General features: G+C 40.6%; 1 protein-coding gene across 2 annotated transcripts; it reads right to left on the bottom strand.

The window, feature by feature from the left end:
* Window positions 1-4,448: 4,448 nt before the first annotated feature.
* LOC110323467 (oogenesin-3-like) lies at window positions 4,449-10,697 on the bottom strand. Of its 2 annotated transcripts, none has more exons than XM_021200700.1 (4): window positions 7,769-7,826; window positions 6,987-7,297; window positions 5,901-6,467; window positions 4,449-5,327 (listed from the first exon to the last, which is right to left on the bottom strand). In XM_021200700.1, the coding sequence occupies exons 2-4, from the start codon at window positions 7,244-7,246 to the stop codon at window positions 4,760-4,762; spliced, it is 1,395 nt and encodes a 464-aa protein (XP_021056359.1). In that variant the 5' UTR covers window positions 7,247-7,297; window positions 7,769-7,826; the 3' UTR covers window positions 4,449-4,759. The 2 variants fall into 2 exon arrangements, with proteins under 2 accessions (XP_021056359.1, XP_021056360.1); XM_021200701.1 differs by lacking the exon at window positions 7,769-7,826 and adding an exon at window positions 10,629-10,697 and having other exon boundaries at window positions 4,461-5,327.
* Between the last annotated feature and the right edge of the window lie 5,428 nt (window positions 10,698-16,125).

The following is a 16,125-nucleotide window of genomic DNA, read 5'->3' as shown; positions in this document are numbered from 1 at the left end:
ACTCCTTCCATGAGTATTTTGTTCCCTATTCTAAGGAGGGACAAAGTACCCACACTTTGGTCTTCCTTCTTCTTGAGTTTCATGTGTTTTGCAAATTGTATCTTGGGTATTGTAAGTTTCAGGGCTAATATCCACTTATCAGTGAGTGCATATCATGTGAGTTCTTTTGTGATTGGGTTACCTTACTCAGGATGATATACTCCAGATACATCAATTTGCCTAGAAATTTCATAAATTCATTGATTTTAATAGCTGAGTAGTATTCCATTGTGTAAATGCACCACATTTTCTGTATCCATTCCTCTGTTGACGGACANCTGGGTTCTTTCCAGCTTCTGGCTATAATAAATAAGGCTGCTATGAACATAGTGGAGCATGTGTCCCTATTACCAGTTGGAACATTTTCTGTATATATACCCGAGAGGTATTGCTGGATCCTCTAGTAGTACTATGTCCAGTTTTCTGAGGAACCACCAGAATGATTTCCAGAGTGTTTGTACATGCTTGCAATCCCACCCACAATGGAGGAGTGTTCCTCTTTCTCCTCATCCTCGCCAGCATCTGCTGTCACCTGAATTTTTGATTTAGCCATTCTGACTGGTGTGAGGTAGAATCTCAGGGTTGTTGTGATTTGGATTTCCCTGATGATTAAGGATGTTGAACATTTTTTTCAGGTGCTTCTCAGCCATTGGGTATTCCTCCATTGAGAATTTTTTGTTTAGCTCTGTGCCCACAATAGAATGGAAGACTTCACCCCAGGTGTTCTTATTCACGGTGGCAACATAGATCTGAATCAGCCTGTTCAAGGATAGGCTACATTGGAAAGCCCAGTCTGGCTGTAACCTTGCCAGATAGCCAAAGTTGTGCTTTAATTTCTGATCCTCATGCCACAAATGCTTGAATTCTGGGATGACAGGCATATCTAAAGGTATCCAGTTTATGCAATGCTGGAGAAAGTGACCCTGAGTTTGTAATTTATTTTCAGTCTCTTTTTCCTCTGCTACATATTGACAACCTATGCCTACCAATAATGGATGCAAGCCATCCTCCTGCCTCAGCCGTTTGAGTAGCTATCAAAGACAATGCCTGACGGAGCTCCCAACTTCGGTATTATATATTTCAGAACAGATTTCACAGTTGTAACAAGATTTTTCCACAAGCTTCTCTGAAGATTTTTTTTCTGAAGATTTTTCTCTGAAGATTTGGTCTGAATGTACCTATTTTCAAAGATAGGGTGCCATTAACTTGACTTATATTCAGAATTAGGTGGGACACAGGCAAATAAAGCTCAGCCTGGTGTGTTGGCTTTAAATTGTCATCCTAGTAGGAAGAAGGCTGAGGTAGGAGGATTCCTCATAGGTGGTGTTTGAAATCAGTCTAAGCCATAGAAAAAGACTGTGTCTCAAAGATACATCTACGACTAAGTAAACAAGCAGAAACTAACTAAATAAAATGAAACAGCATTGGGCAGGGATTTAATGAATTGGCACTTGATGTTCAAGCAAGTCTTAAATATTTTGTTTTTTAATTGAGGGAACATCAGAAATCTATGCAGTCAACAAAATATATTTATTATTTGGTAGGACGAAGGCATCCAATAAGATGGCAGTTTGGGGGTTGCAGGTAGATCTGGAAAGGAGATTCATGAGGGACAGGTGTCTCACTGCTTCAGAATCAGAGAAGTCTCTGGGCATAGAGAAGCTGAGACTTACGGCCTGGTCCTGGGTTCAGCTTCTTGTTATCAGTGTTCACTGCCTGTAGATCACCTTCCTCCACTGGGATACCCCGTCAGAATTATTAGACAGGAAACGGCCAGAAGAGCTCAAATTCAGAGTCTCTTAAGAAGAACTGGTTGAAGACACTGGTTTTGATCGTAAATGCAGTGTTTTTATATCTTTTTTTTTTTTTTTTTTTTTTTTTTTTTGGTGGTGGTAGTGTCATTTGAGAAAAGATATCACTAAAGAAGCTCTGGCAAGAACTCACTTCTTAGATTAGGCTGGCTCCCAACCCATTGAAATCTCCATGCTTCTTCCTGAAGAGCAATGGGACTACCACACCTAGCTTGTAATCAGTTTCAGATCCATCTGAGCAATTTTCATTCTTTTTTTTTTTCTTCTGTTTTTGACAGAGATTTTTATTTCGATTCAGGTTATACCTAAATATCCATGTGTGTTTTGTAATTGAAAATATCTTCCTTTTTTTGCATGGATTTATAAAGAAGTACCAATCAAAATTTTAGAGTATTTCAAATTATTTCTCTAAAACACCTCTGCACCTGTCTCTCTAATGAAAGCAGAAAAATTTTACAAAAATCACATTTACATTATTTATAGGTTTTAAACATAGTCTGATGTGCATGAAAACTGAGAACTGGACTCATTAAAACCTCACCACTCTCCCTCTATGTTCTGTATTCCAACCAAAATCTGCCTTCTGATTGATTGCTTTTGTTGGAAACTGATGTTGCCAGTGATTATTTTCATTATCTTCATTGTTGGAGTTTCCTTTGTGGAATTCAAATAACTCACACTAGCCTGAGAGTCAAGAGCCTATATTTATTGAATCATTTCCCATCGCTGAGGCATCTTTGGTTATTTAGTTATGTATTAATAAGTTGAACAAGGTGTTATTTATGTATTTTGTTTAGGGGAAGTTGTTTCTTTTTGGATAAGTCTTTCCTTTTGATACAGGGTCTTGATCTGTAGATTAATTTGAAACTAAGTCTCAACAATTCTCCTGCCTCAACGATGGGACTCTAGCCAGCCTGAGAATGGCAAACATAGTCCTGGCAGCTTTTGTCCTTGTCTGCCATCACTGTGTCCTGCTGAAAACCATTAGTTTACACTCAAAAGGTAGCCCCCAATCAAAAGGTAGCCCCCAATCAAAAGGTAGCCCCCAATCAACTGCTATGCCTTTATTTGGAAACCTCCTCCTCTTGAGTCTCACTACTAACATCCAACTCTCAAGTCCAGCAATCAAACACTTCTGTGGCTTACCTAATTATAAAGCTGAATTAGAATAAAATACCTTTTTTTTCTCACATGGGACTGCTAATTTTATTTTCATAACATGTCTTTTGCCTGTGAGCTAGGTATTATTCTCTATCCAGAGGCAGTCCTTTACTCCTGCCCTGCTCCCAAGGATAAATAATCCTTTACCCTCTCCCCTGTTCCCTTCCTCTTCTTCCTTGTCTTCTATCTCCTGCCGTTGTCTCTTATCCCTTGCCCTTTGTCCCTCGGAGACACGTAGATCTCTTTTGTGCTGAGAACATGGTTTGAGTATATCTTGGCATCATTCTGAGGGTACCTACATAAAATTTCATTCCTGGGGTTAGCCAGAAACATCTTTCATTCTGTATGGGCATCCCTTGAGAAAATTCAGGGTTTTAAATTGTCTCAGGCTATTCATACAATCTCATGAAGAACACTGGCACTTTTTTTTTCTTGGAAAAAGGAAAATAGTCTGGCATGGATGTGCACATATTTAATCTCATCTTTCTAGGGACTCTACAGAGCAAAATAAGACCCATAAAAAGTGAGTGAGGCAAAGCTCCCTGGCATTGTGTCCAGACACAGTGGACAGCATTGATGTTAAAGAGATGAACTAAAGTAAGGAGACTGATAAGTTCCATGGAGAACATCCTCTTCACAGATGCTTGCTGTGAGTCACCTCAATATCTTAAAGAAGCTGCACTACACATGAAGGTTGGGAGAATCCCATAGGACCTGTGACAGGGAACCAGGGGATAGTGTTAGGAAATATGTCTCTAAGTGAAGCTCATATTAGTCAATTTAAAAACTGTTCTGGAAGTATGAAGGACTAGATAGCTTAAGGTCACATCATGTCCTTCTCATTTTGATATCGGGTCTCTGAGTGTTCATATGTTGCAATTTATGTCTTCCAGTGAAGTTTAAATACAAGGATATTGTTTCTGAAATGTGCCTGCTTTGGTATTCGCTTGGTCCTCATTTTTCTTGACTGCTGAAAAACCTGTCCCCTCATCCTATTATTTTCCATATCTTAGTTTTTCTGATCTGTACTACTACATACTATTTTGTTTCCAAAATATTAAGCACTTTGTGAAGCCCATTGCTTTGGGTCCCATTCCTGAGACCTGTTCCTGGGATGCAAGGAACTGCTCAAATCTGAGATTGACCTTATTTTGGTGATGAAGAATGAAGAAACGAGACACAGGTACAGAAATGCTGGAATGGGGCAGGCTGTGTACTCTGATAGCGACATACCATCCAACCAGAAAGTCAACACATGGGGCTAGAGAGATGTCTTAGTGGTTAAGAGCACTGACTGCTCTCCCAAAGGTCCTGAGTTCAAATCCCAGCAACCACATGTTGCCTTACAACCATCTGTAACAAGATCTGATGCCGTCTTCTGGAGTGTCTGAAGACAGCTACAGTGAACTTACATGTAATAAATAAATAAATCTTAAAAACTATGAAAAGAAAGTCAACACATTTATTGTATGTAGTCAACAAGAAGAACAATATCCTTGTGGAAGTGTGCCTCTATTGTAACACACTCAAACAATAATCCTAGAGAAGAAAAGAGTACTTGACACTTTTTGCAGATGCTACATTTATTCACCAGCTCAGAGGACGATCTTGCCTTTTTATCGTGTATCTCAGACCTTTAGGTGATTGACATATCCATGCTCCTTTAAGCGAGGGAAATTCAATTAAGATTTCATCAAACCCCAATACTAAGCTTCCATTTCTCTGTTCTACAATCAACCTTACAGGAGTTATTCTTCAAAAAAACAACGTTGGGTCTTCAGATCATAAACATAAGATCTACCACACCTAGAACATTGGGTTGTAGCAAAGATGACCTCTTTGGGCTGTCTTTTGGCCTTGAGTATATCCAGGAGCTCAGGACAATATTGCTCTAATCTATGTGATATTATTACACTCCTGTCATCATAGCACTCAAGAGGGGCAGGGTACTGCTCATAGGTCAGCTGGCTCAGATTTGCTGTGTGGTGTAGAAGTTGTTTCAGGAACAGCAGAGAGAGTTCATTATCCCAGAAGTTGACATTTGTGAGGTGACAACATTGACTTAGGGCAGGCAGCAGGGCATTGAAATGAGATTCCCCCATACCACATGACTTCAATATCAAGCATTTCAGGGTATGTCTAACACTTTCAAGGAGAAACCCAAGAGGCTCAAGGAGTAAATGAAATAAAGGTATATCAATAAGGTTCAGACATTTGAGCTCCAAAATATTCAGGCAATAGGGTAGGTAATCCAAGTCTGACTGTGAGAGTTCACAGTTACTGATGCAAACTGACACCAATGGCTTCTTCGCGCACCTGGGGAGAGAAAAAATGATTGCTTTCTGGCAAATTTTGTTGAAAAGGGTTGATAGGTTTGGCAACTAATCAGATGACACTTCTTTCAAACTCATTCTGAGAGTATATTGTGGTCAACCCCCCAGCCAGGACATGTCCTTCTATTATCTGCTCACACAACTCACCCCATTCTAGTTTGAGACCTGTAGATATCAACATATTCATGATTCAGTGCCTTGCTGGAAACTACAGCAATTGATATTTCAGCTTAATATGGGATATGTAGGAAGGACTACTTATCCCAAACAAAATTGAACAACTTCTTTGTACTACTGTTAAGAGTTCTAAGAGGTTTTGCTCCTCCCAAGTTGGTCCATAATCCTGTCTTCACCGTGAAACACAGTGTTGCATATTTCTCATCTAGTCAACCTGTTTCTGGACTCAAAATATTTCACACATGAGCAATAAGAGGCATGCTTATGCCTGCTTCCAAAAAAACAAAACAAAATAAAACAAAACAAATGAAGGCAAAACAAATTAAAACAGATGTGTTTTGTCTGGAGTACGACTTGACCCACCTCAGTCCTACCTTACCTGAGGAATTCTTTCAGGTTGCCGTATATAAAGTAGACACCATTTACATGAAGTTTCTGGAGACAGGGAAATGTGGGAAGTTGAGAAACTAATGTGATCATTTTTTCCTCAAGCATTTCAGAATCACCCATACTGAGGCCATCTGTGATGTGATCAAGTGTGAGTTCGAGAAGACTGTCCATCTGTCTCAGGTAGGGGTTAAGAAAAGCCAAATCTTCTAGGCAAATACAACATAGCTCCAACTCCTGTATACAGTCTGCATTTACAGTTTTGAAGATTTCTGTCATTGTGGCTTTGGTTAAGCTTTGAATTACCAGCTTCCTACAGAATAGATGAATGGAATCTTTTCTCTGCTGGACCCACTCCAACAAGTATGTGTCAGATTCATTAAGTCTGCCATTCATGACAGAGAGTTCAGTTGTTACCTTCAATTCTTCCTTCCCCGCACAATTAGGATGCTTCTGTTTCATGGACTCTGGTAAACCTTCGACTTCATGGGATCCAGGCCATATCCCATGGGAACCATGGCCTGTATCCCTCCAGTTGATCTCTTTGAGTTTGCACCTACTGTGGGAGAAATGAGTATAATTTTCAGAAGGTAAGAAAAGACAGATCTTACAGTCTGATTCTCTTCCACATGTCACAGTTCAGCTGTTTCTTCCAAAACTTTGCTTTTTCCTGTGCCTAGACTCAAACTCTGAGCCTCATGCTCAATAAATGAATAGCATTCTTTGCAAGAGGGACATCTTTAGTCCTTTCTTATTTATCTTCATTCCAAGCCCCTTAATCCCAATGTCATTTCACTTGCACCTTTAAGGGATGCAGGTAAACCCATTCCTCATTGGCTGTGTCTACTCTTTTCGGTGTATTATATTATCATTTGCCCAGAGATATGAGACATAGACTAAGCCTCTACACCCCTCTAAACCTCTACACCCAGAAGAGAATAGTCCAGACTGTGGGGGTGAAAAAAGAGTTGATGATCAGAAGCCTCTGTTCCACACTCAAGCAAATATTATCTGTCTCTAGTTGCTCCTTCTCAGCCACTTAGAGAATCTTCCTCCAACCCCAACAAGTCTTGCCTACCTGGAGCGAACCTTTTGTGCAAGCAGTATATCTAGTCCCTCAAGAAAAGCCTTCAAAGTCTCCAGGTTGCAGTTGTCTATCAGCACTGCTACAGAAAGGGATGGAAAGGGCCACTCAGGTATCATGGCCTTCAAGATCTTTGTATGACCATCAGTGAAGGCCTCCTCAAAAAACACTGGGAACAGCATATTGGGCAGGTCCTTGAGAGCAGAAATTGCCAAAGCCTCCTGTCTCAGTAGCCTCTGTCTTGCCAGCTTCATCAGGGTGGGTGGGGAGTACACATCAATTGTTTCTTCTTCTGAAGAGTCATCCTAAGGAAGCAGAGAATAAAAAATACCATTAATGACAAGAAATTTAGGAAACTCTTCTACCTACAGAGGGAAGTGTGAGGGCTAGATTACTACTGATAAGGATTTAGAACTCAGTTTACCAATTTGATCACCCTCTATTTTTTCTTTCTCCTTTTAGATAATATCTTTACAGAACTGTCTGTATCCTTAACTGTCCTGAAACTTGCTTTATAGACCACACTGGCCTGGACCCTACAGAGAGTTGCCTGCCTGTACTTCCCAAGGCCTGAGATTAAATGTGTGTTCCATCGGTGCTCAGCCTGTGCCACCATAGCATGTCTAATCCAGAACTGCTTAGACTGGTCTGTGTTGGTTTTAAATCCATAATTGTCTCTGGTGTTGTGAAGTATCTCCACCGTATCCTAGTTCCCAAAAGCCACATCCTATTGCAGCCAGAGCTGGGGTGAATATATTCCATTGGGAAGGGATCACCAGGAACTCTGAAGCCTCAGTCAGTTGTTGGATGATGAATAGACTGTGTTTAGCTCTCCAGGCCCTCAAAGAAAGCAAAGTAAACAGTTTCCAAATTTTCCACAATTTCTATTTATCTAGCTACACTGCATGGAATAAGTCATAACATCTTTGAAATTCCAATCATTAGTTATTGACATCAGTCTTTGATTATGACACATACAGGCCTTTTGGAGAATATGTTGGTAAAATTCTAAGCTTCAGGTCTGGAAAATACAGAGCTAAATAGAGTGAGAAAGAAACACTAAATTCAGTAATCGTTCAGTAGCCATTGGCATGGTCTGTAACACTCTTTAAAGCATCCAGAAAGAAGAGACTATGTGGAAGAGATTATAATTCACATGCTGAAGGCAGAAGGCTCACTAGTAGCTCAATGTCATAATCGATTACTTCTACAGCACCAGAGCAGCTAGCCTGAGACCTGTAGAAAGTAAAGGAAGAACAGAAAAAGTAAGAAAAAGGAGCAGAAAATTTAATTTTAAGTGATATTCACATTTTTCATTGAGCAATTAATAAAACAAGGATGACTTCTTCCTGAAATTTTGAACACATGCTGGGTTCCTTGAAAAAAAAATAGAGCATGTATCAACCATCAGAAAGAAATTTCTTGTTTGTTTTTGTTTATCTGTTTTTTTTTTGTTCTTTGAGACATGGTATTATCCACAGCTATTTTGAAATGTGTTATATAATTTAGGCTGCCTTCAAACTGAGATACTATCCAGCCTTTGCCTTCCTGTTGCTGTTAAGAGTGGGTATGGGGGGGAAGGAGGAAGCAAGGCCGTGATTGTGTCATAATGTCTATTAAATTCACACACACACACACACACATATGTATACACATAAACACATGCACTATATACACACACATACACACACACATATATATATATANATATATATATATATATATGTGTGTGTGTATATATATATATATATATATATATATATATATATATATATATATATATATATATATGTTTCTTCTGGCAAGTTTGAAGACATCCTTAGTTCCATTAGAATAAGTGACTATTCATCAGTGAGCAGATGCAATCCCATTTATTTTTTGGTATTGTATTTATTTGTTTTACATTATTTATTAAGTTATCTATCTATTTATTTCATGTATATGAGTATACTCTTCCTGTCTTCAGACCCACGTAAAGAGGGCATCAAGAGGGCATACAGATGGTTGTGAGCCACCATGTGGTTGCTGGGAATGGAACCCTGTACTTCTGGAAGTGCATTCAGTGTTCTTAACCACTGAGTCATCTCTCTAGCCCCTTGTTTTGCATATTTAAAGACACATATAATTCCTGGGTATTTTGACACTCACAGCCTCCTTCCCCCTTCCTGTTGCTGGAATTAAAAGCACACTAAAGAATGCCAGGCTTAAAGTGACAAAAAGATCAGTAATCAAGGCACTTGTGTAATTCACATCTAACACTCCAGGCTAGAGTGCCTGGAATTCAAGGTCACCCTGACATTCTTAGTGAGACTGTCTTAAAAAATGAAATCCAGACTAAATTAAAAAAAAAATCCCACAGAAACCAAATGACCCAATTAATAATTAGATCTAATTTATAACACATTTTGGTAGTCTGATTAAGCAGTTCTCACATGGCTGAGGTAGGAGAATCTCTGAATTTAAGGTCAGGCAATCCTTTTTTTTTTTTTTCAAATTTACATTCCAGCTATTGTTCACCCCCACTGCAGTTCCTCATCCAGTTCCTCCGCCCTGCCCCGTTTCCACCAAGAGGGTGCTCCCCTCCTCCCCCAAACCCCATCCTTGGCATTCCTCTTCTCTAGGGCCTCAAGTCTTTACCGAATAAGGCACATCTTCAACCACTGAAATCAGTCAAGGCATTCCTCTACCCTGTATGTGCCGGGACCTTTGGATCAGCCGGTGTATGCTGCCTGGTTGGGTTGCTCAGTCTCTGGGAGCTGCCAGGTGTCTAGGTTAGTTGAGACAGGTGATCTTACTTTGAGGTCATCCTCCTCTTCAGCTTCTTTAATCCTTCCCTTTATTCAACCAAAGAGGAATCTCAAATGGCCCAGAAGCACTTAAAATATTCAAAGTCCTTAATCATTATGAAATGCAAATCAAAATGACCTTAAGATTCCACCTTACAATAATCAGAATGGCTAAAATCAAAAACTCAAGTGACCGTACATTCTGGTGAGAATGTGGAGAAAGGGGAACATGACTCCATTGCTGGTGAAATTGCAAACTGGTGCAATCATAATGGATATCAATCTGGTGGTTTCTCAGAAAATTGGAAACTGTTCTACCTGAAGAACCAGATATACCACTCCTGGGCATATACCCAGAAGGTACCCAACAATACCACAAAGAAATATGCTCCACTATATTCACAGCAACCTTATTTGTAATAGCAAAAGAACTAGAAACAACTTAGATAGCCCTCAACCTAAAAATGGGTACAGAAAATGTAGTTTATTTACACAGTGAAGTACTATTTAGCTACTTAAAATTAGGATATCATGAATTTTGCAGGCAAATGAATGGAACTAGAAAATATCATCCTGAGTGAGGTAAATGAGACTCAAAATGACATGCATGGTATGTACTAATTAGTAAGTGAGTACTGGGCAAAAATTATAGAATATCTAGGATACACGTAAAGCAATCTTATGTTGAGAGAACGAGAGAGAGAGAGAGAGAGAGAGAGAGAGAGAGAGAGAGAGAGAGAGAAAGAGAAAACCTAGCAAGTAAAAAATTATGTGATCAAAATTTCAAGTGAAGTCAAGGCTAGACTACGTTGCATCAGATGAGGTATCCTTACGGAGCTGAAAGACTTACTTGATCTGGACACTGTTGACAGATCACCATAATCAGACCGAGGTAGGCTGTGACTCCAAACTCCAAGAGCCCGAGAGTTTCTCTGCCTGCTATGACCCTTTATATACTTTTCAGCTGAAGCCTCCCTTTGTGGCCACACCCTCCCAAGCCAAAGTAGGCCTCTGATTTAAAAACTGAGTCTCCACCCACTTGCTCATATTCAGATTTGGATGGTGTAGATAATTTGGATCAGATCTCTACTCAGGAAGAATCTTATTCCAGAATGATAGTCAAGAACTTACTTATTGAAGCCAAGTGCTTGAGCTTGATGCCTTTAATCACAGCAATTGCAAAGCAGAGGCAGGTAGATCTCCGAGTTAAAGACCACTCTTGTCTATAAGCATATGGCACTGACCAAACACATCCTGAGGTAAACCACAATGAGATCAACCACAAGGACTTCTATTTTCTTTTTTTTTTCAATTTTTTATTAGATATTCTTTTCATTTACATTTCAAATGCTATCCTGCAAGTCCCCTATACCCTCCCCCTGTGCCCTGTTCCCCTACCCACCTACTCCCACTTCTTGGCCCTGGCATTCCCCTGTACTGGGGCATATACGGTTTGCAAGACCAAGGGGCTTCTCTTCCCAATGATGGCTGAATAGGCCATCTTCTGCTACATATGCAGCTAGAGACACGAGCTCTGGGGGTACTGGTTAGTTCATATTGTTGTTCCACCNATAGGGTTGCAGACCCCTTCAGCTCCTTGGNTACTTTCTCTAGNTCCTCCATTNGGGNCCNTGTGTTCCATCCAATAGNTGACTGTGAGCNTCCACTTCTGTNTTTGCCAGGCACTGGCATAGCCTAACGTGAGACTGCTATATCAGGGTCCTTTCAGCAAAATCTTGCTGGCATGTGCAATATTGTCTGGGTTTGGTGGCTGACTATGGGATGGATCCTCGGGTAGGGTATTCTCTGGATGGTCCATTCTTTCATCTTAGCTCCAAACTTTGTCTCTGTAACTCCTTCCATGGGTATCTTGCCCCTGGCTTCTAAGATTAAGTGGACCTTAGGTGGAGCTGTTTTTGATCCCAGTTGTTAACATTGTATCCTATCCCAATTGGTTCCTGACAGTCCTTCAGTGTTTGCATTCCTCTGCTTTGTGTAACTTCCCTATTTTCTTCTGTATAAAAAGTCTGATGCTCGATTTGACATTACATTCAGGTACCACATTCCCTTGTGTCCGTATTTGTTTGTTACCCCACTTTTGCCAACCCCTTGCCCACCTGTAACGGAACCCGAGTTTTGCGCATGGATCGGGGACCCAAGTGAGGTCCATCTGCGGCAATTCTCCTCAGTCAGTCCTTGGAAGACTCGATCTGTGGAAAGCAGAACCTGTGTTGCTGGGCATACCATAGTAGTACTGCCTCTTTTGAGGGCCTTAATAGATCATCAGTGTCTTTTTGCCAGGACAAGAGTCTGGTCACATTGCCTTCTCCTGAATAACCTTTCCAAAGGGAAATGAGATTCAAAGGAGCAGGGTTTGGTACCTGGTGGGACAAAGGTCAGTTGTATCTGGGTCGGTTCCTATGGGAGCTCCATATCCTGAGACTGATGAGTGTTTGGTCTTGAGACAGCTAGAGAGAACAGCCACGGACTGGGCTCAGTCGGCCTCTCTCAACCCATGGGGAATCAAGGTTCCAGACAGGTGGGCAAAGAGTTGGCAAGAATTGACAAACAGACACAGACACAGACACAAGGGAGTGCTGAATCCGAATGTAATTTTTTTTTTTCCAAGCAAACACCAGGATTTTAATACAGAAGAAAAACAAGAAGGCTAGGTGAGTACATCCCAAGGTACACTGTTTCTTAACACAAAACAAAGAAAATGTATACATAAAAAGATGGCAGGAGCCAGGCTGTGTTTACAACTGAGAATAGGAACAGTCCTAATTAAGATCAGCTAAACACGGGAGCCAGGTGAATGCTCTGATACAAAGCTAGTCTATTGTTAAACCCACCACCAGGGGTTCTTTATTAAATACATGATTATGCTATTCCTCTGGGCCTAGTGAAAAGACCTGAACCAGGGGAATTCCCTTCTACTAACCCTTTCATGAATAATACCACCTATTTCCTAGGCCATTGAGTATTTCTGTGTTTGGGTGTGACTCAGCTATTGTCCTAATTACTATGCAGACTAGCTCTGAGCTTTTCTAGCTCTGTTCAAGTATATTGTAGTGCATAATTAGTTTCACTGTCTCTACTAAAAGTGAATTTGAATGTTACTGCATAGGAAACATTCTTACTGAATTCCAAGCTCAGGGTCATCTTCAAGGATTATCTTGGATTTTGGACATGGGAGTAAAATTCTACCTGATTTAAGTATTTTTAAAATCATTACTTGGAAGTACCTATAATACAAGAAAGCACACAGATCCATACACCAGACTAATGTGGGGACAGGGTTTGAGTATACAGGCTATGGGAATGCCAAGGTCACGACTGGAGTGGATGTTGCAGAGTACAGCAGGGCACACTGAGTTCTCCAGTATTCCAGATCAGAGACTCTGGGCTTCTGGTGGTTCCTTGGGATGGGGGAGACTAAATTATAGCATGAATATATGGTAACTGAGTGCTTTACCAGACCGCATCTGACTCTGTGGTCAGCTATGATGGATAATGTCTAGAGCCTGTGCACACAGAGAGCCTAAACACAGCCCAAGACACGGGAACCAGTAGCTTCATTCCAGTCCTTTCAGCAGGCAGACACTAGGCAGGAACCTGCAGCTGTAGTTCAATCCTGAAGACATCACCAGGCTTGCCAACGGGTCTCAGGAGTGGCCACAGAAGCATCAAGCTGGCACAGGTACCTCATGAGCAGTTCTTGGCAAATTTCTCTCAATAGTGGCATTATCACAAGTTGACCTCAGCATTGCTATGTAAGGCAAACAAATACATGGGTGCTGTTAGTGAAAAATCCTGGGGAAGAGCAATCCAAACCAAACGTCAATGCTGGTCTCCCACTGATTGTGGGGTTAAATTAACTCCTTCATCAAGTATCCTTTACTTTTCTGCTATATAAAAGCATCCTTTCACCTGTGTCTGCTTCAGGTAAACATTCTTTCCTGTGTCTGCTCCAGCAAAACATTTTTCACCTGGGCCTGCCTCAGGAAAACAATCTTCCTAATGTTTGCTTTAGTAAGACAACCTTTCACCTGTATACCCCAGCAAAACATCATTTGATATAACTAACTTTCCAAAGAAACGAGAAGTTTCCACTTAACTAGGGAGGTAGAGGCAGGAAGATCTCTGAGTTGGAGGCCAACCTTTTCTACAGAGCAAGTTCTAGGTCAGTCAGCACTACCCAAATAAACTGTCAAAGAAAGACAGAGGGAAAGAAACAAAGAAGACCCCCCCCTCAAAAAAAAAACAAAGTAAAAAATACTTTAAAAATGAAAATCATTTATAAATATTTAATCACAGATTGCTGTGGTCTGCTGTGCATAAATAAAATACTGCTTAGAAATAATCTTTAATTTGATTTCAGTACACACATCTGTATATATACATTTATTCATTTACTTATTCATTAAGTAGCTGGGGTGATAATCTCATTTATCACACTTTAAAGTTTTCTAATTTTTAATTATGTGTATGTGTGTGTGAGTCTTTAATGACAAATGTTCACGTGGATGAAACTTCCCAGAGGCCAAAAGAGTTGGATCCCTCTGGATTTAGAGTTTTAGGTGGTTGTGAGGTACCTGATATGGGAGCTGGGAATTTTAGTTGAGTCCTCTGAACGATTAGTCTCTGCTCTAAACACTTGAGCCACCTGTCATCTCACAAATATTAATAAAGATATAGCATCACTCTGAAGACATGAGTGGTTTGGGAGTCTCTACACAGACCAGATTGGCCCTGAACACAGAGATTACCCTGTCTCTGCTCCTGGAGCAACAAAATGTAAAGGATCACACAGACGTGCTTGACTAAGAATGTGTTTATTTGCCCAGAAGATGTGACAACACCATTTCTACCTCTTGTTGTGATAAGTGTGAGGCAACATCTTGTCTCCAATTTCATCTTGTTTTTGAAATGGGATCTAACCATGGAGTTATGGCTTTTCTGACCTTTTTGGGTAGACCAGTCTAGCCGTAAACTCACAAAGGTAAGCCTGCCTCTGTCTTTAAGATGCTGAGAGAAAAGGTATATTTGACCATGCCTAGTTCAGCTCAAATTATTGACATCCATTCTTTAGCTTCCTGTGTGGACTCTTCTGAGACATCCTCTTTTGACTAGGAGACAAGAACACCATCTGTATAAATGACACAAGTTTGAAACTGTTTTAAAGGACACATAAGCCTTTGGTATGTTTGGGTCAATCAAAAAAAATCAAGAAATTGCCATGAGACTGTTTGAAAATTGAACAAATGTTGTCTCTTTGGAATATCTGCTCTTGGTGTTGAGAGCTTGCAGGTACACACTACACTCATCTTGGTCTTAAGACACTCCTGGCCAACTGGGAGTTCTTTCTTTTGATTCCAGCCTTGGTCAAAAGGGACTGAGATTTGTGCAGGTTGCCTGCTCTCATGAGCAGCAAGGGCAAGATAATTTTGGTAGCTGGAATGTTTCCCATCCCCAACTAACCTTTTATGCTGTTTGAACAAAATAACTAGAGTGAACTAGCTAGGTGTCAGTCTTCTCTGAGAGACTATGCACCCTGCTCCTTTGGAAATGAAGGCTTAACATCTTGATGAGATTCTCTCTCTACTGAGGCACCTACTCTCAACATCAATCAACACCATCTGCAGACTGCATGTCCAGAACTGCTGCCTCACAACAACAGGTACAAGCAATTCTCCTGCCTCAGCCCTCTTGAGCAGACAGTTAACACAGCTGAATAGTGACAGAGCATCCAACTCAGCTATATATTCCTGGAAAGAATGCACAGTTGTGACAATGCGTCTGTCACAAAGTCCTCAGAGGATTTTTGAGGAGATTCTGTGTTTATGCATAGTATCGGAAAGAGAGCAATGCCAATGGGATAGACACTCAGCACTGTGTGCATCACGCGTGAAGAAAACTGAGCCAGGTGTGTTAGTTTACAACAGTCATTCTATCAAGTGGAATGCCGAGGCAGGAGGCTTGCTGGGAATTAGGGTTTCAGATCAACCTTAGCTACAGATCAAGACCTTGCCCAAACACAAGTTAAAAATGAGTACATAAATAGCTACTTAATTAATGAACAGAAAACCTCATTTTGGGGATTGGTTTAGTTGATGGGCTCTTGACTTTCAGGCAGTTTTAGTTTTGTTGCTTTCCCAAAAGGACATCTTTCAGTCTAGGCACTATCCAATAAATTCATTAAAATTTGGCTTCCTTTCTCTGCTGTGACGGGATTAATGTGTGAGATGTAAACTTGGGGATTTGTTTGTTTGTTTTGAGACGAATCCTCTCTATGTTAGCCCTGGCTTTCCTGGAACTCTCCATGTAGTCCAGGCTGGCCTCAAACT

This window comes from Mus pahari, chromosome 6 (assembly GCF_900095145.1).
Source record: "Mus pahari chromosome 6, PAHARI_EIJ_v1.1, whole genome shotgun sequence".
NCBI lineage: Eukaryota > Metazoa > Chordata > Mammalia > Rodentia > Muridae > Mus > Mus pahari.
The sequence above is the reverse complement of the archived record's forward strand: the minus strand, read 5'-3'. Positions and strand labels throughout refer to the sequence as shown.

Bases quoted from the DNA above. Each gene is read 5' to 3' on its own strand.
- LOC110323467 (XM_021200701.1), bottom strand. From the start codon at position 10,658: ATGGTGATCTGTCAACAGTGTCCAGATCAA. The intron at 7,298-10,628 runs GTAAGTCTTTCA...CTGCTTCCTTAG, and splicing joins GTCAACAGTGTCCAGATCAA to GATGACTCTTCAGAAGAAGA. The intron at 5,328-5,900 runs GTAAGGTAGGAC...TTCTCTCCCCAG, and splicing joins AACCTGAAAGAATTCCTCAG to GTGCGCGAAGAAGCCATTGG.